We start from the raw sequence: 25,979 nt of genomic DNA on the forward strand, positions 1-25,979 counted from the left end.
ATTTTTTTTTTATTGCAGTAAACAACAAAGATTTACTGGAGCTATTGTTTTTTTGTAAAAAAAATTTTATTAAATTTTTTTTTATTATTGCAGTAAACAACAAAGATTTACTGGAGCTATTGTTTTTTTTATTTTTTATTTTTTATTAAATTTTTTTTTTTTATTGCAGTAAACAACAAAGATTTACTGGAGCTATTGTTTTTTTAAAAAAAATTGTATTAAATATTTTTTTTTATTGCAGTAAACAACAAAGATTTACTGGAGCAATTGTTTATTATTTTTTATTTTATTTTTAAAAAGGGAAATTGGTCGCGAGGGTTTTAAATCTCAGTATTTAACAGAATTAATTTTTTTCTCAGAGGATAAGAATTAAAAAAAAAAACATTTTGTCACACACCCTGCTCTCCTATTCAGTTATTTATTTTATTAAAGCCACGATTTATCTCTCGGAGAGCTGTATGTGAGGAGTATATGTCATGCTGCCCTGCTGTATTTGTGATGTTGTGTTTGTGTGACTCAGTGCCTCTGAAGAGCATCTCAGTGCAGGTTCTGGTTCAGGATCATGTAGCCACAGTCTCCTCCACTCTGCAGTATGTGAATGAGGAAGAGCGCCCCCTGGAGGCCTTGTTCGTCTTCCCTCTGCCTGCTGATGCTGCTGTCTGCCACTTCAGTGCCAAGATCGGAGAGCAGGAGATTGTGGCAGAGGTGCAGGACAGAGAAACCGTGAGTCCAAATATACATTGATTTGTATATGCGTGCTACACATCACCATTTAACTAAACCGTATCTTGCAGGCGAGGGATCAGTATGATGATGCTGTGAGTTCGGGTCAGCAGGCGTTTCTGTTGGAAGAGAGCGCAGAGAGTCCTGATGTGTTCAGACTGAGTGTCGGGTGTCTGTCGGCGGGTCAGAACGCTGCTGTCACCATCATCTACGTCACCGAGCTCGCTGTGCAGGCCGATCACTCGCTGCGCTTCTGTCTGCCGACTGTACTCAACCCCCGATACACACCAGCAGGTACTGCAGCAGCTGCTGACACACACTTTATTAGAGGAGAGAAGCTGATTCTAACACACTCTGTGTGTGTGTGTGTCAGGTTCAGGTGCTGGTATCGTCTCAGAGATTTCATCAGGAGCTGTTCCCTACACGCTGACTCTCAGTGTCCATGTGAGCTCTCCAAAGCCCATCACCAAACTAGAGTCCAACTGCTCTCTGGATCCTCTAGAGTTCCTCCACTCTGATCACACTCAGGCTACGGTACTGTGTGTCTTCATGTCAGGGGTGTAGCTTCTGGGTATGCAGGGTATGCACGTGCATATGGGCCCGGGCTGATTGGGGGCCTGCCGAGTGGGACCTTTTAATTAAAACGAGCGAACGTATTCTTAATTAGTGGCCACTATAAATATGCCGTAGAACTTTTGCTTCGGAACAACTGATAGATTAATCAGACCAAAGATTGCCCATTTAATGTAACCAAAATGAATTATACCTCACATAACACGTCTACAGAAGAGCCAGCGGCAAATTCCCGAAGGACTGCAGAACTGCACGCATTTTCTAAAACTATGCACAAGTGCTGCATTGCCACGGTCAAATAAAATAAAGGTGAATAATTAAAAAAAAAAAAAAAAACCTGTGTGAGGTTGGTATCTAGCTAGTTGAAAAGACTATATCACATCTAGCTTCAGCGACACCTGGACAGTTTTAATTCTCTTTCTTACATTTTAATTCTCTTTTATCAAAACACCATTGTAAGTAGAAATTCTTTCCATTGAGTATACACGAAGCCTTCACAAACAACAAGGACATTGTGGATGAATTTGCTGAAAGAAAGCCCCAGAGAATTAAATTAAATGAAAATGAATTACAACTCAAATGTGAGTCATTTTTTGTTTTTTCCTCTTTTTGCATTTTGGGCTGCTGTGCCAAGAGTGTGTTTGCATTAAGTAGCCAAATTGAGTAAATATGGCAGCGTTTAGTGCCATAATATTTTTAGAAAAAAAGTCAAAATGATGAGATTAAAGTTGTGTTATATTGCGTGCATAAAGATAACCTACTAAAAAAAAAAGTCTGTGGCGGTTAACTGACTGATTTATGAAAATAATAAAACAATGTTGGCAAAGTTATATTTTGGCGTTTCTGAGGTAAATGTTATGTTACGACTGTAATAACTATTATTGACGATTTTCGAAACACTGATTGATTGATTACATGAGGCATTAGTTTTTATTAAGTTGTTATGAATTTTTAAAACATTTCTTGCTATAGAAAAGAGGAAAAGATGATTGATTCATAGGCCGCTTTAAGTTATCTTAAGGCAAATAAGTTATCTCACGCCACATTAAAGAGTGGAAAAACACATTTATTGTTTGTATTTCGTGATAAAATTGACAGAACTTAAAGGCTACGATTTGTGTTATATTAAATTCAAAACATGCTTATTGCGATTATTAGGTGGCTGCTACAAATAATGAAAGTTAAATATTATTACCAAGCATTTATACCGTCAATAAAACAGCTTGTGAATAGTAATGTAATGTTATTTACCTCAGAAAAGACAGCATAAGGAGTGTTGGAGCCCACATTAACCTATAACATTTGGGGGCCCGTACAAATGTTTTTGCATATGGGCCTGGGGCCGACTTGCTACGCCAGTGCTTCATGTGTTTATCTGGATGTGTGAGCAGAGCAGTTTAATGCATGTGGTGTTTATGTGTGCAGGTGGATCTGAGTCCTGGTCACATGTTTGATAAGGACTTTGAGCTGTTTGTGTTCTATCAGGATACCCATCAGCCCTCTGCTATAGTGGAGGCAGGAGTGACCACTGCCCCGCCAGGTACGACCTGCAGCTCACTGGCATTATGGGATTGAGTGACCAAGCTTTCCCCAACTCTTTCTCTCTTTTTCAGGCTCTCTGATGAGGGACCCAGTGGTCATGATAAGTTTGTACCCAGAGTTCCCGGAGGAAGTGATGTCATCACTGGCATCTCGAGGCGAGTTTGTTTTTGTGATTGACAGATCAGGCAGTATGGGAGACATGATGCATCATGGGAAAGGAGCACAGATGCGCATTGAATCTGCAAGGGTAAGATTTAAGATCAGCATTTATTTAAATGTTTTGAGATGAGACATTTAAAGTCATCATGAAACTTGGTTCACAACCAATTTTACTTCTATTTTGTGACATTTCTGAGGAAAACAGGACTTTAATGAGGAAGAATACTGTAGTCTGGGTCTGTATTTTATCCATCTACATTTCATATCAGACTCGAGTCAAGTGGTTGGTGGGTGACATAATAAGTTAATATGTTTTGATAAAAGATGAAAGACATATTTTCTTTGTGCACAATAAAACCAGGAATGTGCATTAGGAAAGTCAATACAATAGTTATACTGCATCTTGTATGCTGTAGTAAATTCTGGAGTTTTGTTCTCATGTTCACTTTCTATCCATGTCTCTCTATAGGACACTCTGCTGTTACTGTTGAAGAGTCTGCCCATGGGATGCTACTTCAATATCTATGGATTTGGCTCTGATTTTGAGTCCTTCTTTCCGTAACTACTGTAGATCTTCATTCATAGATATACAGATTTGAAATGTGTCAGTGGAGATGAGGTGTGTTTCTGTGTGTCTTTGCAGTCAGAGTGTCGTGTACAATCAGGACACAATGGATCAGGCTCTGAAGAGAGTGAAGGAAATGCAAGCAGACATGGGCGGCACAGAGATTTTACAGCCTCTAAAACACATCTACAGTCAGCGCTGTCACCCTGACCACCCCAGACAGGTACAACACCTCAGCATACACCTGAACGACATTCTGGAATCTGTGTAAAAGTATAAACATGGCTTAAGACTGTTTTTGTTTTTCTCTCTTCAGCTGTTCGTCTTCACTGATGGAGAGGTGGGAAACACTAAAGAGGTGCTGGACCTGGTGAAAAGTCACGCTCACTCTCACAGGTAAAGGTCTGCTGGGTTTGATCTGTGCATCATTCATATCTTCATCACTAACAGTAGCAGTTTATCGTGTCTTCAGGTGTTTCTCATTCGGGATTGGTGAGGGTGCAAGTGCCGCCCTCATCACAGGAATGGCCAGAGAGGGATCGGGTCACGCTCAGTTCATCACAGACACCGACCGCATGCAGCCCAAAGTAAAGCTCTCCACTGGATTTCACAGGCACAAATGTTTCCTAGTCAAATGTCTCAATGGTGTCTCTTTCTCTTCAAACTATATCAGGTGATGCAGTCGCTCAGGTTTGCGCTGCAGCCCGCTGTGGTTAATATCTCTGTGGATTGGACCCTTCCAGAAGGAGTTACTGTTGAGACACTGTCTCCACCCATCAATGTGCTCTTCCAGGGACAAAGGACACTCATTTATGCCCAACTGAAAGGAGAAGTGAGATGATGTAGAATGTTTCTTTAATGAGAATTAGAGACTTGTGTCTCTCATTTGTTTAGATTATAAGAAACTGCCTTTTCACTCTCTCATAGAGTTCAGGAGGCTCTGAGGGAACAGTGACAGTCAAATACAGTCTGAAAGATCAACCAGTAACAAACCAGCTCCACTTCTGCTTCAAACCAACTGAGGAAACAGGGTAAAAACACTGACAGCAACACTGCTTTAGACCAACTCACCTCTAAAACACCTTTTAAATGATCAAACTAGAAAAAGCCTATTGTTGCCAACAGTAATTTTCACTATAGAATTATAATCAGTACAAGTAACACAAATGGCTAAATTCATGCCGTAATGTCATAATAATATGGAAGCATAATATAATAGGACCATATCAGTGATTTATTTGATCATCAGTCCACAATAAGCAGGTGAATTGGTAATAGGAAAGCTGGATCATGGCTCATTACTTTGTGCCAAATTTCATGACAGAATTGTCAGAAGATCAAAAATCACATTTCTAAGTACAAAATTGCAAAGCATTTTGGTATTTCACCACCTACCATGCATAATATTGTGAAAAGTTTGAGGGAATCCAGAGAAATCTCAGCATGCCTAAGGCAAGGCAGGACACCTCAGATGAATGTGCATGACCTTTGAGCCCTCAGATGGCATTGCATGAAAAACGTCATGCTGCTGTGTGAAATATAGCTACATGGGCTTGGGGGTACTACGGAAAACCGTTGTCACTTCACACAGTCTGCCGCTGCTTCAAGAAATGCAACTTGAATCTCTATTTACACAAGGAGAAATCTATACATCAATTCTAGGCAGAGGCGCCAACGAGTTCTCTGGATCCTAACTCATCTCATATGGTCCAAAAGACAGTGGAAATGTGTGCTGTGGTCAGATGAGTCCACATTTTAACTTGTTTTGGGGAAAACAAACGTCAAATTTTCAGTGGCAAAGACAAAAGGGACCATCCAGGCTTTCATCAGCGACAAGTGCAAAAGCAGACGTCTGTCATGGTATGGGGGGTTATCAGTGCAAACGGCATGGGTGACTTGCATATGTGTGAGGTGGAGGCATATATTAGGATTGTAGAGACACATACTGCCATCAAGATGACATCTTATTAGATCAAGACAATACCAGGTCTCATTCTGCATGTGCTACAACAGCGTGGTTTTGTAGTCACAGAGTGAATGTGCTTTACTGGCCTGCCTGCAGTCCAAATCTGTTTCCTATTGAAAATGTACTGCCCATCATGATAAAGAGAATCAGAGAACGATGACTACAGATGAGCAGCAGAAGTCTTGTATCATGTGAGATCGGGGGAAAATTTTGCTTGCAAAACTTAAAAAAATTAGCATTCCTTAATTCCCAGATGACTGTGGTAAACATGCCTCTGTCTCAACTTTTTTTGTAGTGAGTTGCAGCCATCAAAATCAAAATTTGTTCATATTTACAAAATACAATTAAGTTAGTCCGTGAAATCATTGGAAATCTGTTCTTTGTACTTTTGACAATTAAATAAAGGTTAAAGAGAATGAACAAATCACATATTCTTGATTTTATGATATTTTGCCAAACGTCCCAACTTTTTTGGAACTGGGGTTGTAATTCTTTAAACCTTTTTATGTGTAAAATGAATAGTTACCCATATTTTTGACTGCATATTGTGATACCTAAACTGATTATCAATTTAGTGCATTGTTTTTAGACAGAAAAATATAGCTTTTTAATATCAGCCATTAAGTGGTTTTCAGCTGTAAGATAATAGTAATTATTGTCTTATTTATACAGAATATCTGTGCTTCCCTATCTGAGTTACTTAGTGTTAAATAAATAATGCTTTATTTATTTCGTTTATTTACTGAGAGATATAATGGAAAAGTGCTCCCTTCCTACTCATAGCTGTTGAATCATCTCTCCAAAAATAGTTTAATGAGTTATTTTTATAGTATGTAACACAATATAGTAGTGCATTACTTTTATCCTCAACACATTGTATCAAATGTTAGTTTTTTTGTTAAATAAAATATATTCTATTTTTCAGTTGCAGTTGAATCAGCTGTTTGCTTTTCTAAGCCAATAATAATTCCACAAATTTCCTCCATGTTTCTGCAGGTTGTCCATCCACCGGCTGGCGGCTCGGACCCTGATCCGTTCTCTGGAGCAGGAGGAGAGGTCAGGTGCTGCAGATGTTGAGGGTATCAGGAGCAGGATGGTGGAGCTCAGTGTTCAGGCAGGAGTGAGCAGTGTTCATACAGCCTTCATTGCTGTTAATAAAGACAGCAGACAGACTGTGAAAGGACCCCTGAAGCAGAGAAGAGTGCCGACACGCGGTTAGTGCTCTCATTGTGTGTGTGTGTGTGTGTGTGTGTGTGTGTGTAAATAAATTGCTTTTACTGTCATTTGACTGATTTAATGTATCATATTGAGATATGAAATCAAATGTTTTTCAGATTTGTCTTTAGTAATTGCCCTGATGCAAGCAAATTGTGGTAAGACAGACACTAATCTGTTATTTAAGCAAAAGATTTTTGCTCATCACCCTGTTTCCACCTGCATTCCATCGGCTTATTGAAGTGTACGTGTGATATGTGACAGGCAAGCGTCCTTGTGGCAAATTTAAGCACATTCAGCCACAGTGAGTGTTTTGCAGTAGGAGAGAAGGAAATATATCTCACACTTCCAACTCTTTTTTTTTTTTGACCCAAGAAATGATAAAAATATGTTCTCATATCGTGCTGCCATAGGACAATTGGTACAGTCATAGAAATTTTAGAATTTATTTTTCACAGGAAAAATAAACATTCAAATTATTTAAAGAGTTTTTATATTTTATATATTTAAAGCGAGTTTTTTGGGCAGTGTATAGTAGAGCTTGTTGTTTGTAATTTCTCTGATCACAAATGCAGACATGGTTTTATGTTTACACGGCGCGATGCGATGCAACGCAACGCGTAAAAAGACAGTATAAGTAATTATAATCCATAATTATGTCCCCACTGGATGCAACGAATGCCTCGTTTGTAATGGGTTTTCATGTTTTTGTCTCGTCGCTCTGGCCGGACAGGGCATCACAGTACGGTGAGGGGCGTAACATTTCCGTCACACGCTTGAGGTATTCGGCCAATCACAATGCACTGGATAGCTGGCCAATCACAGCACACCTCGCTTTTTCAGACCGATGAGCTTTGTAAAAATCGACGCGTTTCAGAAAGGCGGGGCATAGAGGAGAAACAATAATGTACAGTATGTAGAAAAGAATGTGTTTTTTTAACCTTAAACCGCATAAACACATTTCATTACACCAAATACACAAAATAATGTTCTTTTTAGCAACATCATATGACCCCTTTAATTATCAAAGATGAGTTTTAATGGATAAAATTAGTGACTGCAGAGGGACTTTAATAAAGTCTTGTAAATGTGGTTTACTTGCATTGCTGGGTTATTGATTTGCATGTAAACATGTAAACCATGTTTTTTTTTCAGTAAAATGATGGTAGTCGTCAGCGTATTAGTGTGCATGTAAATTTGCTCATTGTGTGTGTATAAATCGCTTTTACTGTAATGATACACACTACCAGCTGATTAAATTAGAAATTCAGACACACTTTGTTTGTCATAATTTAAGTTTTGTAAACAAATAATATATAATATAATTTTGTGTGTGTTTTTTTTCCTTCAGCTGAACTAGGAACCCACGCGTCACAATATTCTGCATGTAAGCGAACAAAGTCTTAAAGAGTTATTTTAAGCTTATTTACATATATATTTCTTTGTGTTTGTTCTCTTTTGTTATTCCTCAATGTCTGAATGTTTTGACAGGCTTTGCAGATGAACAATCATTTCGATGCTCAAAAAAGAAGACCCTGAGAACTTTCACAGAGCGAGCTTTCTTAAAAATGTCTAATTGGGTACCAGAAGGTAAGTGAACCAGACATACTCGGATGTACAGAATAAATCACTGAAAGGCCCTTTCACATGACTTGAGTTTGAAAACGAGTAGGAAGACAGGCTTAAACTCATTTTGAACGGTCATTTACACTACTGCAAGTTTTGAGATACTGTACGCGCACACACACACACACACACACACACACACACACATACGTATATACATATGTAAACTACATATATCATTTTTAAATATGTTTTTAAAATAGTGAAGGAAAAGCAGACAAGTAACAACTCAAATAAACATTCACAGTCATAATGTGTTCATATCTGTGGAAATTTTCTGTCTTTTGTTAATGTTAATCTTTGTTCTAAAAAGAGTAAGAAAAACATAGTTTTCATTTTAGAGATCTTTTCTTTTTTTTCCGTGACTGCACCCAGACAGAAGAACAGATTCATGACAAGTTACACAATGAATATGCAGCGTCACTAAAGCTCACTAAATGTAAAACACAAAAGCAGCACGGTTAATGATCATTGTTGTCATTTGCAGAGATCCAGAATTTCTTCCGCCGTGGTTCTGCGACTGCGACCTCCCCATCTGATCAGACGGACTCTGAAAGCAAGAATGATGGTACAGACACACACACACACACACACGATGTACACAATGGTTATGTTAGGAAAGTACTAGCTTACTTACTGAACACTGTGCAGTGTAAAACTTGTTTGTGTGTGTGTGTGTTCAGCTGCTTCTGAGCCTCAGAAGGACCCGTTACTGCAGCTGGTTTCTCTCCAAAAGGCGTCAGGCTGCTGGGATCTGGACGCCACACTGGCTGATGTGTTTGCGAAGACGGAGGATGAGCTGACCAGTCAGAAACCAGCACAGGTGAGAGATGTGATGAAATAATAAGACAGTGATGATCGTGTCCGGTGTCCAGTAACTAATGCAGTGGATGATGGTTTGTACACAGGTGGATGGGTCAGTGTGGGCCACTCTCCTGGCTCTGATCTGGTTATACGGCTGTAAAATAGAGCAGCAGGTGGAGTGGCAGTTTGTGGCCATGAAGGCAGCGTCATGGATCGGCTCTCAGAAAGGTGAGATCTCCATTCCAGACCACATTCATTCAGTCAGCGTTCATCAAGAGACGTTTGAGCAAATATCTTCAGTTCTTTGACATACACTGATGATTTGAGTGTGTGTGTGTGTTTCAGTGGGTGATCTGTCTCAGTGTGTGTGTGGGGAATGTCCTGCTCGGATGTCAGGTGACCAAAGAGACTCTGGGAATCTGAAGACGTCAGTGTTTCTATATCCTCTGCCATATAACTACACACATACATATATGAATGCATATATATCAAGCATATTCAAATGGCCGATTGCTTGGTTCCAACCAGACCGCGAGACAACGAAGGCACCATTTCTAGATAAAGTTCATAGAGAGGTTCACACTATGAGTGCTCAGGGTCGTTCCCGTGTGCTTTGATTCTCTAGAAAGACACTAAAGCGCCAGTATGATCTGCAGATGACGCGGTTATTTTTACAACAGTTGCAGGAACACAGCGAGCAGCAAAATACATTGATACTTTTGCTAAAACGCTGCAGAAAACAACTGCAAATATATCTGATCGTTCAAACCAGGTTTTTCCCATCTACATTTAGCATTAATCCGCATGTTAAGAACATTTTAAAATAAACATAATTGATATAATTGGGAAAATTATTTGTAGATGGAAAGGAAAGACAGCAAACTTGTTAACTTTGTTTTGATTATCATGTACATTGTTTGTTTGTGTTTAGTAGCTACGTATTTTAAGCCAAAATGGTTCAAGAGGAAAACTCTGAACCCCGTTCAGTATCTTTTCTGTCACAAGGCCTTTTGCTGTACATATCTAAATGTTAAAATAATAATAGCTTGATAAATCATCTGATCTTACCTTTTAATATTCATTTCTAATTGTGGTCAACTGATGAAATATTTTATTTATTAATTTTTTTCATTGATAAATCCTCAGATGCCACTGCTCTTTTGCTCTGAGAACCCAATATTCCTATTTCCTTTTTTCTGGACCTTTTAGTCACTCTTTTTTTAACAAATATAAAGGTTTTTATTTATTGTGATTCTGTCATCAGAAAATTGTGCTTTGTCATTTAGGTCCATCCTAACCACATCATCCTAACCGTGAGCATAAAAGTAAGTGGTACCATGTGACTTATGTGTGAATTAAATAATGTGCAATAAAACTATTTTTACCTTGTCTTCATTTATTATCATTACTGTTCAAATTCACATAATTTGAGATGTGGAAATGACATTGTGTTTAATATATTAGTGGATTTCTGAAAAAAAAATGTGTACATTGATGGATGTTAAAACTATGATATTATGATAGTACCAGAGCAGTTTTTATGTTTTTCATATCTGTGAATTTGTTTCAACCTTCTGTTATTTTCATATTTTGTTATTTATTATAATTAAATGCCATTTCAAGATATTTTCAGCTCGTTTTAAAAATCGATTTCTGAAATGTGTTAAGATATGTGAAACTGACATACACAATTAAATCCAGATGACAAATATTTGGTTTGCATTTTGTACTAGTCGCAATCTGATGTCAGGAATGAGCATTTTCAATACTAAAAACATTTTATTAATGAGAAACAGGGTTATTATAGTTAACTAAAACTTAAACTGAAACCATAAAAAAACGTTACTTGAAATAAAATAAATGCTAACTGAAAAACAAGCTTATATTATTTCAGCTAGCTGACAAAGCAACATTGCTCATTTTCATCTATTTTAACTAAAATAACTAAAAATAAACCTGAAATTAATAAAAACGAATTAAACAATAACTAATAAAATGACAAAAAACACTAAATTACTGGAAAATACAAAAAAAAAAAAGATCGTAATATATATAAAAAAACTACAATATTATCTCAATGATACTAAATTAACACAAAGTATTGTTATTATGTGTTTTTAGTAACCAAAGAGTAATAATTGCAGAGTTAAAGGTGGGGTAAGTGATTTCTGGTAGCCAATGTTGACATTTGAAATCACTAAAACAAACACGCCCCTACCCCAAAAGGGTCTCGCTCCTATTTTGATAGCTCCACCCCACACATACGTACGCAACCCAGGCAACGAATAGTTCTGTGAAACAAAGCAGAACCAGTGTTACACCGTGTCTACACCGGACGCGAGTGGCGGGGCGTGACAAAATACTATAGAACTCATTATAATCAGTGATGCTGTCTACACCATAGATATATATACATATCTATGGTCTACACTGGATGCGGCGCAGCACGACATGACAAATCCCCGACAGAAAACTGCTGCTGCGTTCTATTTATGACGTGTTGACACAAATTTCAAATGATTTTCAATGGTTGCTTTGTCGCGTCCAGTGTACTAGACAGACTTTAGCTGTTGCGGCGCAGACACGGTGTTACGCACCTATCGAGAAGAAACAAAGCATTCCGCTCCTTGAGTTCTCTCCAGCGCTGGAAAGCTGATCCGATATTTACACGGGTCCTACTTCTTGCCTTAAGCCTTCGTTTGTTCCCGCAGACGTTTTCCTCTTTTGTTTTTTATCCGCCATCTCTATCTTTCTGTCGCTCGGCTCGGCTAATGTGAGCACTGAACGCTCTCTCCTCCACATCATGACTAGACACACCCCTTACTGCTGATTGGCTACAAGTTTGTTTTGCTATTCGGCCCGAATCAGTTTTCTAAAGCGTTTTTGAAAAATCGCTTACCCCACCTTTAAGTCAATTATAAATAGGGTTGCAAAGGGGTGGAACATTTCCGGTAAATTTCCGGAAACTTTCCAAAAATCCCTGGAATATTCCAAAAAATCCAGGAAAGTTTCCAAATTTTACTGGAAATGTTCCACCTTTTTGCAACCCTAATTATAAAATTGTATTAGTTACTAATATCACTATCACTGATTTACTACATTTGCTTAATTTATTAATTCCATAGTTGATAGTGATAGACTGATTAAATCAGCTGATTTTTTTATTTTTTGCTTGCTTGGCAGATTCTGTCAAAATCTCCCAAAACTCTTCTCAAAGGATCGCTGTTGTCTGTTTTTTATTTTCACATGAATCTATTTTTTATTGCTCTGTCCAGTCCCGTCTGTGAGATCGAGGTGCCTGAGCGGTTGACCGTGTCTTATGAAGCACTAAAGACTCACGGCGTGGCAGAGCAGTGCAAACAGGTGCCGGTCCGCCTGTATTGACACAAATGGACTGGAGTGGTGTGGATTACTTGTGGATTATTGTGGTGTTTTTATCAGCTGTTTGGACTCTCATTCTGACGGCACCCATTCACTGCACAGGATCCATTGCTGAGCAAGTGATGCAATGCTACATTTCTCCAAATCTGCTTTGGTGACGAAATTCATCTACATCTTGGATGGCCTGAGAATAAGTAGTTTTTTCAATAAATTAAAATTTTTGGGTGAACTACTCCTTTAATCCTTGAAAGCTGCATCTGTCACAGTGTTTCCAAACGTTTCTGCCTTGTTTGATTGGCCGTATGGGTTGATCTCAGTTAACACTGCTGTCTGTTCTGGTTCAGGGTGAAATGTGTGCTCTTCTTGAGATCTTTGTCCACCTCACCCAACTGCTAATGCCTTTGGCTGCAGGCAAAATGTGTGTCGTCCTGGAGGTCAGTTATCATTATCACTTAAAATCTTTTTTAAAGCTGATTCTAGCGTTTTTCATTTTTAAAGCCCCATTATCTGTGATATCATGTTTAGATTGTGCATATTGTTTCTACTGATTTCCTTCATTGTTTTAGGGAGGCTATAACCTGACTTCTCTGGCCCAATTGGTCTGCCAAACCGTCCAGACCCTTCTGGGAGATCCGGCCCCTCAGCTGTCAGGGCTCACAGCCCCTTGTGAGAGGTGAACTGAGCTGTCAATCATGGGGCAAGTGCTTTTCATTGGTTGAGCTGTTTGCTTGAGTTAAGTTGCACTGTTAGCTCCGCCCACAGTCAGATCTTATTGGTCTAAAATCCTGCCCTACAGACATCAAACAGTAAATATGTTCAGATTGGTTGTGATTTCGTTTTAATGTGCTGACAAAATGTTTTTGTCACTAGAAAGCTGGAGTAATATGTGGTTTATTTAAATTTTTTTTGCAGTGCACTAGAATCTATTCAAAATGTTCGCAGCGCTCAATCATCATACTGGAGCTGTTTTAAACACTTAGGTTAGTGTTTGTTCAGTCACTTTTTACTTGTCGTTTTACTTTCACTTTAAAGGGGTCATATGATGCTGCTAAAAAGAACATTATTTTGTGTATTTGGTGTAATGAAATGTGTTTATGCGGTTTAAAGTAAAAAAAACATTATTTTCCGCATATTGTTTCCACATTATTGTTTCTCCTCTATGCCCCGCCTTTCTGAAACGCGTCGATTTTTACAAAGCTCATCGTTCTGAAAAGCGAGGTGTGCTCTGATTGGCCAGCTATCCAGTGCGTTGTGATTGGCCGAATACCTCAAGCATGTGACGGAAATGTTACGCCCCTCACCATATTGTGATGATGTCCCGTCATGAAAACCCATTATAAACGAGGCATTTGTTGCATCCAGTGGGGACATAATTACGGATTATAATGACTTATACTGTCTTTTTACGTGTTGCGTTGCATCGCGCCGCGTAAACATAAAACCATGTTTGCATTTGTGATCGGAGAAATGACAAACAAGTGCTACTCTACACTGCTCAAAACTCGCGTTTGAGTCATCAGTGGCAAATTCTTTAAATATGAAAAACGTACTTACAGTCTGTGAGTCAGAAGCGCCGGCATTGTAGTCTACTCTCCCAGGATCAAGAAACAGTCCTCCATAAAATGTGCTGCACACATCTGAATATTTGGGTTGAACTGTTCTGGAACAGTGTTGTAAATACAACTTAACCACTGATTTCTAGTCGTGTCGTCTTTTGGAAGACCAAACAAAGTAGTTTCGCTTCACGACATGGCGGCGGCAGCAACAATACTACAGCGAGAATAAAAGTTACGCCTTCTTTCTTTGCGTGAACATTTGGGCGGCGTTATGCAATCTTCCCACATAGTGACGTAGACATGTGGGGGCGTGTTAGAACAAGCCGTTTTAGGTAGGCATGGTTGACTCTTAAAGGTGCAATAGGTGATTGTCTTCAGAAACATTTTTTGTTATGCTGGTTGAAAGTTTTTTGTTTGTCGTATAAAGGGAAGAGCTGAATTTTTCTTTTAGAAAAAAAGTTGTAAAAAAATAGATTTTTAATTATAATATGTATAAAGTTAGTATACATTTTTTTTTTTAGTATTACATTTATTTTTCTGAAAAATATATTTAAAAAAAAAATTAGCTTTTTCTGAAAAATATTATTTTAATTATGTTAGTATTACACTTATTTTTAAATATTATATTACATTTTTTTTTGCTTTTTTAGTAGCATTTATGTACTATTATATATTTTTTTATAAAAAATTTGAATTAGCTTATATTTTTATATTTTCTGTTTTCGTTTTAATTTTAAGTAATTTAAAAATCACATGATTTGCTTGCCTTGACCACATTGGGTGTCTCTCTCTTCAGGAAGGTGTTTCTAGTCCAAATCTGTGCTGAAGAAACTGAAGAGAACGGTTCGTTTGTCCTTGTGTCTGAGAGAGGTGTGCGATCATAGCTGATATTGTCTCGGATTTTGTCTTATTTCTGTGATGTCACTTCCTCTTCCTGCTCGTCTTCAGGGTGAGAGATTCACGGCAGGATTTATGCAGGCGGTTCTGAGCCTGATCCTCCCTCTGGCATATGAGTTTAACCCCGGGCTGGTGCTGGGGGGTTGTTGGAGACAGTGGGGCAAAGACTCATCTGGCACCAGTCTAGGGTCACCTGACCAGTCTGCTCCAAGGCCTGGCAGAGGGCCGGACGCTTACCCTACTGCAGGTCAGACTCAGTTTTTTATATATTTTATAAAACCATTCCAAAAAATACATTTAATTATTATTAGTATTTTTTAAATGTATTTTTTTATTGATTTTAGTCATTTCAAATGTCTTTATTTAAATGTATTTATTTGTGTTAAATATATTTGTGTTTATTTTACATTAATGTATTTGTTTTAAATAGTTTATTTTAAATGTATTTATTTGTCTTCAATATATTTATTTATTGTTTATTTAAATGTATTCATATTTATAAATTTTAAATGCATTTGTTTATTTTACATTTATTTATTTTACTAATGTTTTATTTTTTAATGTATTTACATAGCTTATTTGTTTTAAAAACTATTTATTTTAAATGTATTGATTTATTTGACATGTATTTATTTACGATATTTATTTTTTAATCTATGCATTTATTTATTTAAATGTATTTATTTTACATTAATTTCTTTATTTGTTTTGTGTATTGTTTATTTCATTTTACTCGTCTTAATCTTCTGTATGAGAGTTGCTTGCTACTAGTAAATCGCCATACATGCATGTCTTCAGGGCTGTGACAAAGATCTGCTGGCGGTTACGGTCTCTGCCCTCTCTGGGGCCCCTGTCCCTCCACTCGGGCCCCTGGGAGCTCCCAAACCTGAAGATGTTCAGATGATGGAAAAGCAGAGACAGAGGCTGCAGAAACGCTGGAGTTTGGTGCAGGAGTGTTGGGGTCTGCTGCGGTGCACAGGTACTGATACCACAGTTCACTAAAATATTTTATGGAGCATGTAATTGAGCAGTTTTGCGAAACATACATCACATATATTTATCTAAAAGTTCATACATGGTGAATTATATGTGTTATGTGACCTTAAGAATGCCTTAATGTACTCTTACATGAATAAATTAATCATTATTTTTTGTTTGTGCAGTTTCGGAAAGCTGATGGAAACCTCTGGAACGTTGAACGACCTGCGTTTTGATGTTGTTATGGAAAATAGTCACTTTTTTGTATTTTGTAAATTTCGTATGGCATTAAAAATGAACCTGTTACAGGGTTGTTTGACCTTGTTGCTTGTATAAGATTTGTTTAGTTAGAAGTGATCTAAACCTGACAGTACCTCCGTTTGAGGATGTAAGCAACATTTTAAATGTTATACATTTTGAATTATGTATTATAAACCGCTTGTTTTCCTCATTTGGATAAAAGCGTCTGCTAAATGAATAAATGTAAATAGATTAATATTTTTTTTAGATGCAGAAAGTTGTCTTTTAGGGTTAATAATTATGACTAGCTTTATATAATAACAATAGATGGCTTAGCTAGGAGATGTGTGTTGTGTGTGTGTTTAGTTTCTTTCTATGAATGACTGTAAGGGTGTGGCTCAAGATGTTACAGCACTTTTCCAGATATGACTATGCCTGACTCTGAATATATCCACAGTCAAAATTTGCTCATACTTCCTTTTTTTTTTTATTACTAATATTACACTACCTCGGTGCTGCTTTCTGTTAAATTCTTCACCACACCCAGAGCAAAGGGTAAGTATGCAAAGTTATATTTTCTCATCTTCTGAATCTTTGTTTTTCATTATAAGACCGTTATTATCAAATAGTATTAGAGATATGCCCATTTTATCATTTTCAATGGTTGTTTATGGCATGTGATGCTTTTCCAAATGTCGCCAGTTTATAGCCGTTTCCAATTGGATTAAAATCTTTAGAATCCTCAATTTAGAATCGCATTTAGAACTTTTTCTGTCTTACTGGTGATATTTGTGCTACCGTATAATAGTATACTCACCTAAATCTATAGATTTTAATCAGGTTAGACGCCCTATTGACTTTCACAATGTTTTGTATGACTTTACAATGTTACGCTCTAGAGCAGGGGTGCCCAAACTCGGTCCTGCAGAGTTTAGCTCCAACTTGCCTCAACACACCTGCCTTTAAGTTTCTAGTATGCCTATAAGAGCTTGATTAGCTGGTTCAGGTGTGTTTGATTGGGGTTGGAGCTAAACTGTGCAGGACACCGGCCCTCCAGGACCTGCTCTAGAGGTACTATATCACGTGATTTTCAAACCTAACAACTTTCACTGTTTTATTGTGATTTTGTCTACTGAAAGACTAAATATGTTTTGTCAGCTGAACTGCTGGCCTCTTGTTAAACTACACTACAATCAGTTGTACACACTGTACTTCTGTGCATTCCTGTTAAACATTAAACAGCGCTACACTGACTAATGGCTATTAATTCTTATTAATACCCGGTAAACGTGCATAAACAAGTTCTTTATCCCCTATTAAATAAAAAACCCGATCATTTTCAAGTAAACCGATTAGTCGAACAGCGCTGAGAAAAGTAACACGTACCACGTGACATCGCAGCTCATCTTTAGCACCGATCTAGACAATATTTTTCACATGATAAATGACACTGAGTACATTTAATACCTAATTAATTTAAAGTACACCGTAAAAAGTTAAAACAGTAAAATAATTATTTTAGCAAGTTTCGGGCCGCTATGCCCCGCCCCTTACAGACAGTCTAATTTCCATTCTTCTCACTCGTTGTGTTTCTGTGACTGAAGCCGCAGCGGAGCAGATGGCCGCGACTCCCACCAAACCATCCGGACAGCCGGGCAAGATGAAGAAGGATGAGTCGCTGCTGGGAAAACTGGGGGGGACGTTAGTTCGCAAAAAGAAGCTGAAAGAAGGTAATGTTTTCCAGGATATTGTAACTTAAAGAAAAGGAGAAAATAATATAATTAGATGAGCACATCATGCAGTGATTGATTTGTATCGCTGTCCATGGTGTTGCACTTGATTCATATTCGAATTTATGAATCTATGAAAATGCTTTTTTTAATGCAGGATATTTAACCAGTTGTATTATTTATATTAATATAAATAATTCTACTGGACTGGTGCAATGTTAGTTTTATAATGATTATGATTTACTCTTCTTATATCAGCAGAGCATAAGCTATATTGTGGTGTTTGTTGTCTGGGACAGAAATATTCAGGTCAGGAGCTCAAGGTTATTCAGATAAAAATGAGGTGGACTGCTTTGTCCTGATTACTTATATTGTTTTCAACTCTCAAGAGTTAAAAATCTGCATTTTTGATGAGTTATTTTGTATTTGTGATTTTGCATTTTTTGCATTTTATTATGTATTTTAGATCAAACTCACCCCTTCCAGTCTCCATCTGTGTGAACAGCTGCACAGTAATGTGTGTGTGTGTGTGTGTGTGTGTGTGTCATTGTGGAATAGAGTGGTTGTCGTGCTCTAACCTCCAGACAGTCACGCAGGAGTGACACGATGGCTCTTTAGTGACTCTTTGTTCAGGAGGATCCTTTTTGGGAACTTTCAAAGAATCTTAATGGATTATTTAGTGCTTCAGTATTCAGTGCCATAGTAGCAGCCATGAAACGCTGAATTCTGGCCTGATAAACTAAGATAAGCTTAGGCTGAAAGTCTGACGGTTATTTTGAGCTTGTGAATTCCGAATACTTTTGCAGTTTGAAGTGACTGCCCTGTTAAGTGGTTGATATAGTCTTTTGAGTGGGTGCCAGGGTGTTCTAAATGGTTGTTAGGGTGTTGCTATGGTGTTCAAATAGGTGTTTTCTGGTCAGTTGCTAAGGTGTTATGGATGGTTGTTAGGGTGTTTTGGCTGGTTGCTAGGGTGTTCTGAATAGTTGTTTGGGTGTTCTAGATGGTTGTCAGAGTGTTGCTAGGGTATTTTGGTTGGTTGTTAGGGTGTTACTAGGGTGTTTTGGCTATTTGATAAGGTGTTCAGGTTGGTTGCTAGGGTGTTCTGGCTGGTTGTTGCATGGGTGTTCTGGATGGTTGTTAGGGTGTTACTAGTTTGTTTTGGCTGGTTACTAGGGTGTTTCAAAGGTGTTCTTAATAGCTGTTTTGGTGTTCTAGATGGTTGTTAGGGTGTTGCCAGGGTCTCTTGGCTGGTTGTTAAGGTGTTGCATGGGTGTTCTGGATGGTTGTTAGAGTTCTGCTAGGGTATTTTGGCTGGTTGTTAAGCTGTTACTAGGGTGTTTTGACTGTTTGCTAGGTTGTTCAGGTTGGTTGTTTGGGTGTTGCTAGGGTTTTCTGAATAGCTGTTAGGATGTTGCTAGGATGTTCTGGCTGGTTGTTAAGATGTTTCATGGGTGTTCTGGATGTTTTTTTCGGGTGTTGCTTGTTAGTGTGTTTGTTAAGGTGTTCTGGCTGGTTGTTATGGTGTTGCTAGGGTTTTCTAAATGGTGTTAGGGTGTTTTGGCTGTTAGCTATGGTGTTCTGGTTGGTTGTTAGGGTGTAGCTAAGGTGTTTTGCCTGTTTGCTAGGGTGTTCTGGCTGGTTCTTATGGTGTTGCCTGGGTGCTTTGGCTGGATGCTAGGCTGTTCTGGATGGTTGTTAGGTTGTTGCTAGGGGATTCTGAATGGTTGCTAGAGTGTATTTGGCTGGTTGCTAAGGTATCTTGGCTGCATGGCCTGTAATCAGAACTCTGCTGATTGGTGGATGTAGTTTGAAATCTCTAAGAGGAAATACAGTCATACATTTTTGATGAAAATTTGATGGTATGCTGGTCAAATGTCTTACAGATGAGTGACTTTAGTTAAGCAGTGATGCTGTTTTATGTACAAGAGTAAACATGACATTTATAGCGCCATCCAGAGGACATTTGTTAGAAAGAGTGGTTTGTTTTCTTCAGGAAAGTAGTAGCTGTTATGATTGACAGCAGCATTTCCCATCCCTGCTGTGCAGAAGCTGATATCAGAAAACCCTCTGATATAAGGATGTGTGTGAGTGTTTGTTTGTCTGTCAGGATGTTGACTTGCATATTATTGGGTGTGTATGAGTAAAGATGTATGAGTACTGACAGATCTGGCTGTTGTTGCCTTCATTTGTTAAGTGTCCTCAGACGAGTTCAGAGCGTTGAGGAACATGGATCTCAGTAAGTTTCACTCTTGTCTATGTTTGAACATTGAGCATCATTACGTTGCCACATTAGATTTACGTGTTAAATATTAAATATAAAAGTAAATATATTTATTTATGAATGCACATGCTTTGATAATCATACACTGAAACATTATTATAAAATATTATAGTATTTATTATATAGGGAATGATTGTGTTTAGTAATAATAATAGAATAGTTTTGATAGCAGGTCTGTTTGGTACACAAGAACCTGTAGAGTGTGTGCATGTTCACTATGGTTAGCAGTTAGTACGTGGCTATTTTAGGGTGTTAGGTTTAGGTTTTTCATTCAGAATTATGGTTCAATGATGTAATATCTTTTAATTAATGTACATTTTATATTATAGATTTACATTGTAAATATCTAATACAAAATGCAGTATTTTTTATCTCTGAATATATATGCCTTTGTAAACACACTGTAGCATTACCGTAATATTACAGTATTTATACTATTTATTATTTTAAGACTATTATATATATTATCATGTTTCTTATAAGAAACACTTATAATGTATATATACGCGAGTTACGTAATTAGATTACTTTTTTCAAGTAACTAGTAAAGTAACGCATTACTTTTTAATTTACAAGAGAATATCTGAGTTACTTTTTCAAATAAGTAACGCAAGTTACTTTTTTCCCCCAATTTATTGATTGACAGCTCTCCTGTCCCCATGTTGAGAGAAATCAGATGTTACTGTAGTTCAAAATAAATATTAATATGCATTAATTCATCTCACTTACTCACAAAAAAACACAGATTCAGTATTCCTCAAAATGAATAAAAATAATGCAACTCAGAATATGACGCAAACCTGCAATAATTAAATGTTAAACAACACAAATATAGCTTCCGTCTTTGCTTCTGACCTTCGATGATCCAGTTCAACCGTACTAATAAGCAAAAATCTGTCTTTTTTTATTGCTGAAGTGTGTTGAAATGTCTTCTTCTCGATTCTACTGTACGGACGTGAATGTACTTTCCCTTCAGCCTGAGGCTTATTCATTTCACTTTTGGTGTGAAAAGGCTTTTATATTTGCCAAAAATAAAACTTTTTGTAATTTTAAAAACAAGCAAGCAAGCCCTGTCCAGAAGTCCAAAAGTAACGTAACGCATTACTTTCTATAAAAAGTAACTAAGTAACGTAATTAGTTACTTTTTTATGGAGTAACGCAATATTGTAATGCATTACTTTTAAAAGTAACTTTCCCCAACACTGCATATATACAGTATTTCATATAAATGAAAATGCATTTGTTTATGAATATATGTATGGTCAGTATATATAGTATTTATTACTGTGTAGTATTTAATACACAGTATTAGCATTGATCACTATAAATAGCTTCTGTTCCTAGAGGATTTATTTCTGTATGTGAAACATGGACGGAACTGTAATCCTAAAAAAATGAGGCATGTTTCATGGTGCCCTAGAGGGGAAATGCACAATTATGATGAAAAGCAGAAGCGTAATCTTGCAGGAAATGCAGATTTGGTTTAAGATGCTGCATGCTCTGTGTAGATCTGCAGGGTGGATGAAGAACTGTCAATGTGAAACTGTCCCTCTGGACCTTAAATGTTTATACGAGTTTCCACTTACATGGGGGGTTGATGACAAAACATGAATGACACTTTTATTATCCTCTTAAAGTCATTTTTTGACTGTACTGTTGACTCAACATACTTTTCAGAAGGCCAACAATTCACTAAAACATTTTTTTTTATTGATCTTATGAAGTATTCTAATTTGTTGAGATAGTGAATTGGTGGGTTTTTGTTAAATGTGAGCCAAAATCATCACAATTAAAAGAACCAAAGACTTAAACTACTTCAGTCTGTGTGCATTGAATTTATTTAATACACGAGTTTCACAATCTGAGTTGAATTACTGAAATAAATGAACTTTTCCATGACATTCTAATTTATTGAGATGCACCTGTAAGTGATGATAGGTATGTGTGCAGTTTTACACTCAGACATCAGTATTCAAATCTTTATTCAAATCAGTCATATTTTTTTCACGTAAATATTAATTTTCAGCATCATTACTCCATCCTTCAGAAATCATTCTAATATGCTGATTTGCTGCTCAAGAAACATTTCTTACTATCAATGTTGAAAACCGTTTAATATTTTTGTGGAAACTGTGATAATTTTTTTTTTTTAGGATTCTTTGATGGAATGGAAAGTTCAAAAGAAGAGCATTTATTTAAAACCGAAATCTCTTGCTGCATTATTAATGTCTTCACTGTCACTTTTGATACATTTAATGCATCCTTGCTGACTCTGTATGTGTTAGTGTGGGTGTGTGGCATACAGGAGGAACTCTTTCTGATGGTTGGATTCAACCCTGATGACTGTTTGCATTTAAGAGGAAGTGCACTAAACTGAGGCTGTTTTCCATAGAACGAGAGGTCAAGTCACATTATAAATTAACTGTAATAATCTGACAGAGGAAGAGAGAGAGAGAGTCACTCATGAATCAGCTGATTAGGCTAATTAATTGAAACGGAAGTGAGTTACGTGATATTATCCACTCTGCCTGTCACAGATATTTTCCTGAAACAAGGCAGACAATCATAGGAACCCTTACTGTGTACCATGGTTGCTTGATATTTACCATGGTATTGAATTATTACTATATTCCAAGGTACTTCAATATTATTATCATGGTACATGTCCTAGATAGAAAATATGGTGCTGATGATGCTTTAGTCGTCTTCTTTTGTCTTCTTAGTGAGTGACCTTCAGGAAGATGGTAAGAACGCCATCAACACCCCCCTACTGCACACTGACCCAGAGCTGCTCCCTGAGGACACGCTGCTTGGTAACATTTGACTTCTTCTCATCCATTAAACCCAATGTAATGTCTCACTCCTCCACTAGTGGTCAGAATAGAGGGCTGTAGTGACGCCATATTTGTGTAAGTTAGCATCACCCTAATTCCATTGGCTTTTAGATTATTCCAGAAAACATGCTCACAAAAGTTTATGATTTCAATCTTCACAAATGAACACAACTTTCACTTTCAACGATCGTATACGCAAATCAAAATTTACCCAAAAATTTAAGTTCTCACCCTCAGACCATCCAAGATGTAGATGAGTTTGTTTGTTCATCAGAACAGATTTGAGAAATGTAGCATTGCATCACTTGCTCACCAGTGGATGCTCTGCAGTGAATGGGTGCCGTCAGAATGAGAGTCCAAACAGCTGATAAAAACATCACAATAATCCACAAGTAATCCACAGCACTCCAGTCCATCAATTAACGTCTTGTGAAACAAAAAGCTGCATGTTTGTAACAAACAAAACTTTCAGTAAGACATTTAAACTTTAAACAGTCGCTTCTGGCCAAAATATGAGTCCTTAATCCATAATATCGCTTCCTCCAGTGAAATGCCCATCCCCTGTTGTCCTCTCACATCAAAATACATGCACATATTTGTTTAGAATTTTGGACTGTTTTCACTTTTAAATGGTGCGTAATCTGAGCATATTTCTCTTCTGATTCAGAAGAGATGACTTTTTCACTGGAGGAAGCAATATTATGGATAGAGGACTTGTATTTTAGCTGGAAGCAACTGTTTAAAGTTAAAAACATCGTAATAATGGATTTGGCCCTTACAAACATGCAGCTTTTTGTTTCACTAGACGTTAACTGATGGACTGGAGTGCTGTGGATTATTGTGATGTTTTTATCAGCTGTTTGGACTCTCATTCTGACGGCACCCATTCACTGCAGAGGATCCACTGGTGAGCAAGTGATACATTGCTACATTTCTCCAAATCTGTTCTGATGAAGAAACAAACTTGAATGGCATGAGGGTGAGTATATCTTGAGCAAATATATTTTTGTGTCTGTTTTTATTTTCTTAGTTAAGAATTTAAGGAGAAACATCTGAGATAAAGCTGGCACTTAAGCAGTGCATTACTAAGAACTCCTAAACCGTAGTGTTGGGTGTGGAGGACACTTCCCATTTCCCGTCTCTTACTCACCCTGGTTTCTGAGTAAGACAGCTGGTGAAATGCACCCACACCCAAGACAGTTCTAGAGGATCATCCAACCTAATTGTCTTTTTAAAAAAAACAGTGTGTTAAAGAGTTTCTTCTTTCTTCCTTGATTTTTGCAGAGGAAAATGCAGAGAGGACCATTCTAGACCCCACGTCCAGAGAAGACCTCAATTTTAAAGACCTTCAGAAGGTACAAAACTACGGAAGTTCTAAGTGGCCATGCATTTTTTTTTTTCCCTTCTTGTTTTCTCGTTATAACGACTTATTTTCTCGTTATATCGACATAACGAGAGTTATTTTCTCATTATAACGACTTAATTTTCTCATTATATCGACATAACGAGAGTTATTTTCTCGTTATAACGACTTAATTTTCTCGTTATATCGACATAACGAGAGTTGTTTTCTCGTTATAACGACTTAATTTTCTCGTTATATCGACATAACGAGAGTTTGTTTTCTCGTTGTAACGATTTAATTTTCTCGTGATCTCGACATAAAAAAAGTTGTTCTCTAAGTTACAAAACTGCGCCAACAGGTGGCACTATTGACCTGAATATAACTGATGGGGTGTTGTAGGCTATACTGTATGGATATAACGAGAAAATAAGTCGTTATAACGAGAAAACAACTCTCGTTATGTCGATATAACGAGAAAATTAAGTCGTTATAACGAGAAAACAACTCTCGTTATGTCGATATAACGAGAAAATTAAGTCGTTATAACGAGAAAACAACTCTCGTTATGTCGATATAACGAGAAAATTAAGTCGTTATAACGAGAAAACAACTCTCGTTATGTCGATATAACGAGAAAATTAAGTCGTTATAACGAGAAAACAACTCTCGTTATGTCGATATAACGAGAAAATTAAGTCGTTATAACGAGAAAACAACTCTCGTTATGTCGATATAACGAGAAAATTAAGTTGTTATAACGAGAAAACAACTCTCGTTATGTCGATATAACGAGAAAATAAGTCGTTATAACGAGAAAACAAGAAGGGAAAAAAAAAAATAATGCATGGCCGCTTAGAACTTCCGTACAAAACACCTTTTCTGACTGCTTACACTAATATTTCAGAATTAATGCCGTGGAAAAGAAAAACAGAAATCGCGGATGAAGACAGTAACACCAATGGAACTTTAAATTTGACATTAAAATCTGTTTAGTCAGCGCCCTCTACAGTTTTACTGTAGACTATGGCATTCATTAATATTTTAAATAAGCTTTTATTTTTATACTAGTAATTATCGTTTCAATTTAAGTATTGGTCATTTAATGTTTAATTTTAGTAATTTTGTTACGTGCTTTTGTAATTTTATTAGTTTATATATATATTATACATTTATTTTTCAGTTTTAATTGTAGTAATTTTAACTTAAACATATAATTTCAGTTAGTTACCAAGGCAGCATTTCAAATTTTTTAACATTTCAATTTTTTTAGTTTCCTCTAATATTTATATTATATAAATACTATATATATTTTATTTTATTTGTTTTATTTCAATTAACAAAAATATTTAAACAATTTTTTTTAGTTTTAGTTAACAGTAACAACAATGCCTAGACTCTAGAGCAGTGGTTCCCAACCCTGGTCCTTGAGGCACCTCAACACTGCACATTTTGCATGTCTCCTTAATCAAACACACCTGATTCAGGTCTTCAGCTCATTAGTAGAGACTTCAAGACCTGAAATTGGTGTGTCATAGAAAGGAGACATGCAAAATGTGCAGTGTTG

The 25,979-nt window shown here is 37.0% G+C and overlaps 1 protein-coding gene and 1 pseudogene across 1 annotated transcript; both read left to right on the forward strand.

Moving 5' to 3' along the window:
* Positions 1 to 471: 471 nt before the first annotated feature.
* LOC107561145 (von Willebrand factor A domain-containing protein 5A-like) lies at positions 472 to 9,790 on the forward strand. The gene is made up of 19 exons (XM_016245510.1): positions 472 to 723; positions 795 to 1,017; positions 1,097 to 1,257; positions 2,722 to 2,836; positions 2,910 to 3,085; positions 3,467 to 3,555; positions 3,641 to 3,785; positions 3,879 to 3,958; positions 4,035 to 4,149; positions 4,236 to 4,394; positions 4,490 to 4,593; positions 6,525 to 6,742; positions 6,863 to 6,901; positions 8,095 to 8,130; positions 8,235 to 8,333; positions 8,857 to 8,937; positions 9,053 to 9,192; positions 9,278 to 9,401; positions 9,519 to 9,790. Exons 1-19 carry the CDS (start codon positions 472 to 474, stop codon positions 9,788 to 9,790), a joined length of 2,628 nt encoding a protein of 875 aa, XP_016100996.1.
* A 6,762-nt stretch (positions 9,791 to 16,552) lies between these two features.
* The window catches only part of LOC107561154 (beta-parvin-like), a 16,590-nt pseudogene continuing 7,163 nt past the window's right edge, over positions 16,553 to 25,979 (forward strand).

This window comes from Sinocyclocheilus grahami, unplaced genomic scaffold, assembly GCF_001515645.1.
Source record: "Sinocyclocheilus grahami isolate Dianchi unplaced genomic scaffold, SAMN03320097.WGS_v1.1 scaffold759.1, whole genome shotgun sequence".
In the NCBI taxonomy this organism is placed as follows: domain Eukaryota; kingdom Metazoa; phylum Chordata; class Actinopteri; order Cypriniformes; family Cyprinidae; genus Sinocyclocheilus; species Sinocyclocheilus grahami.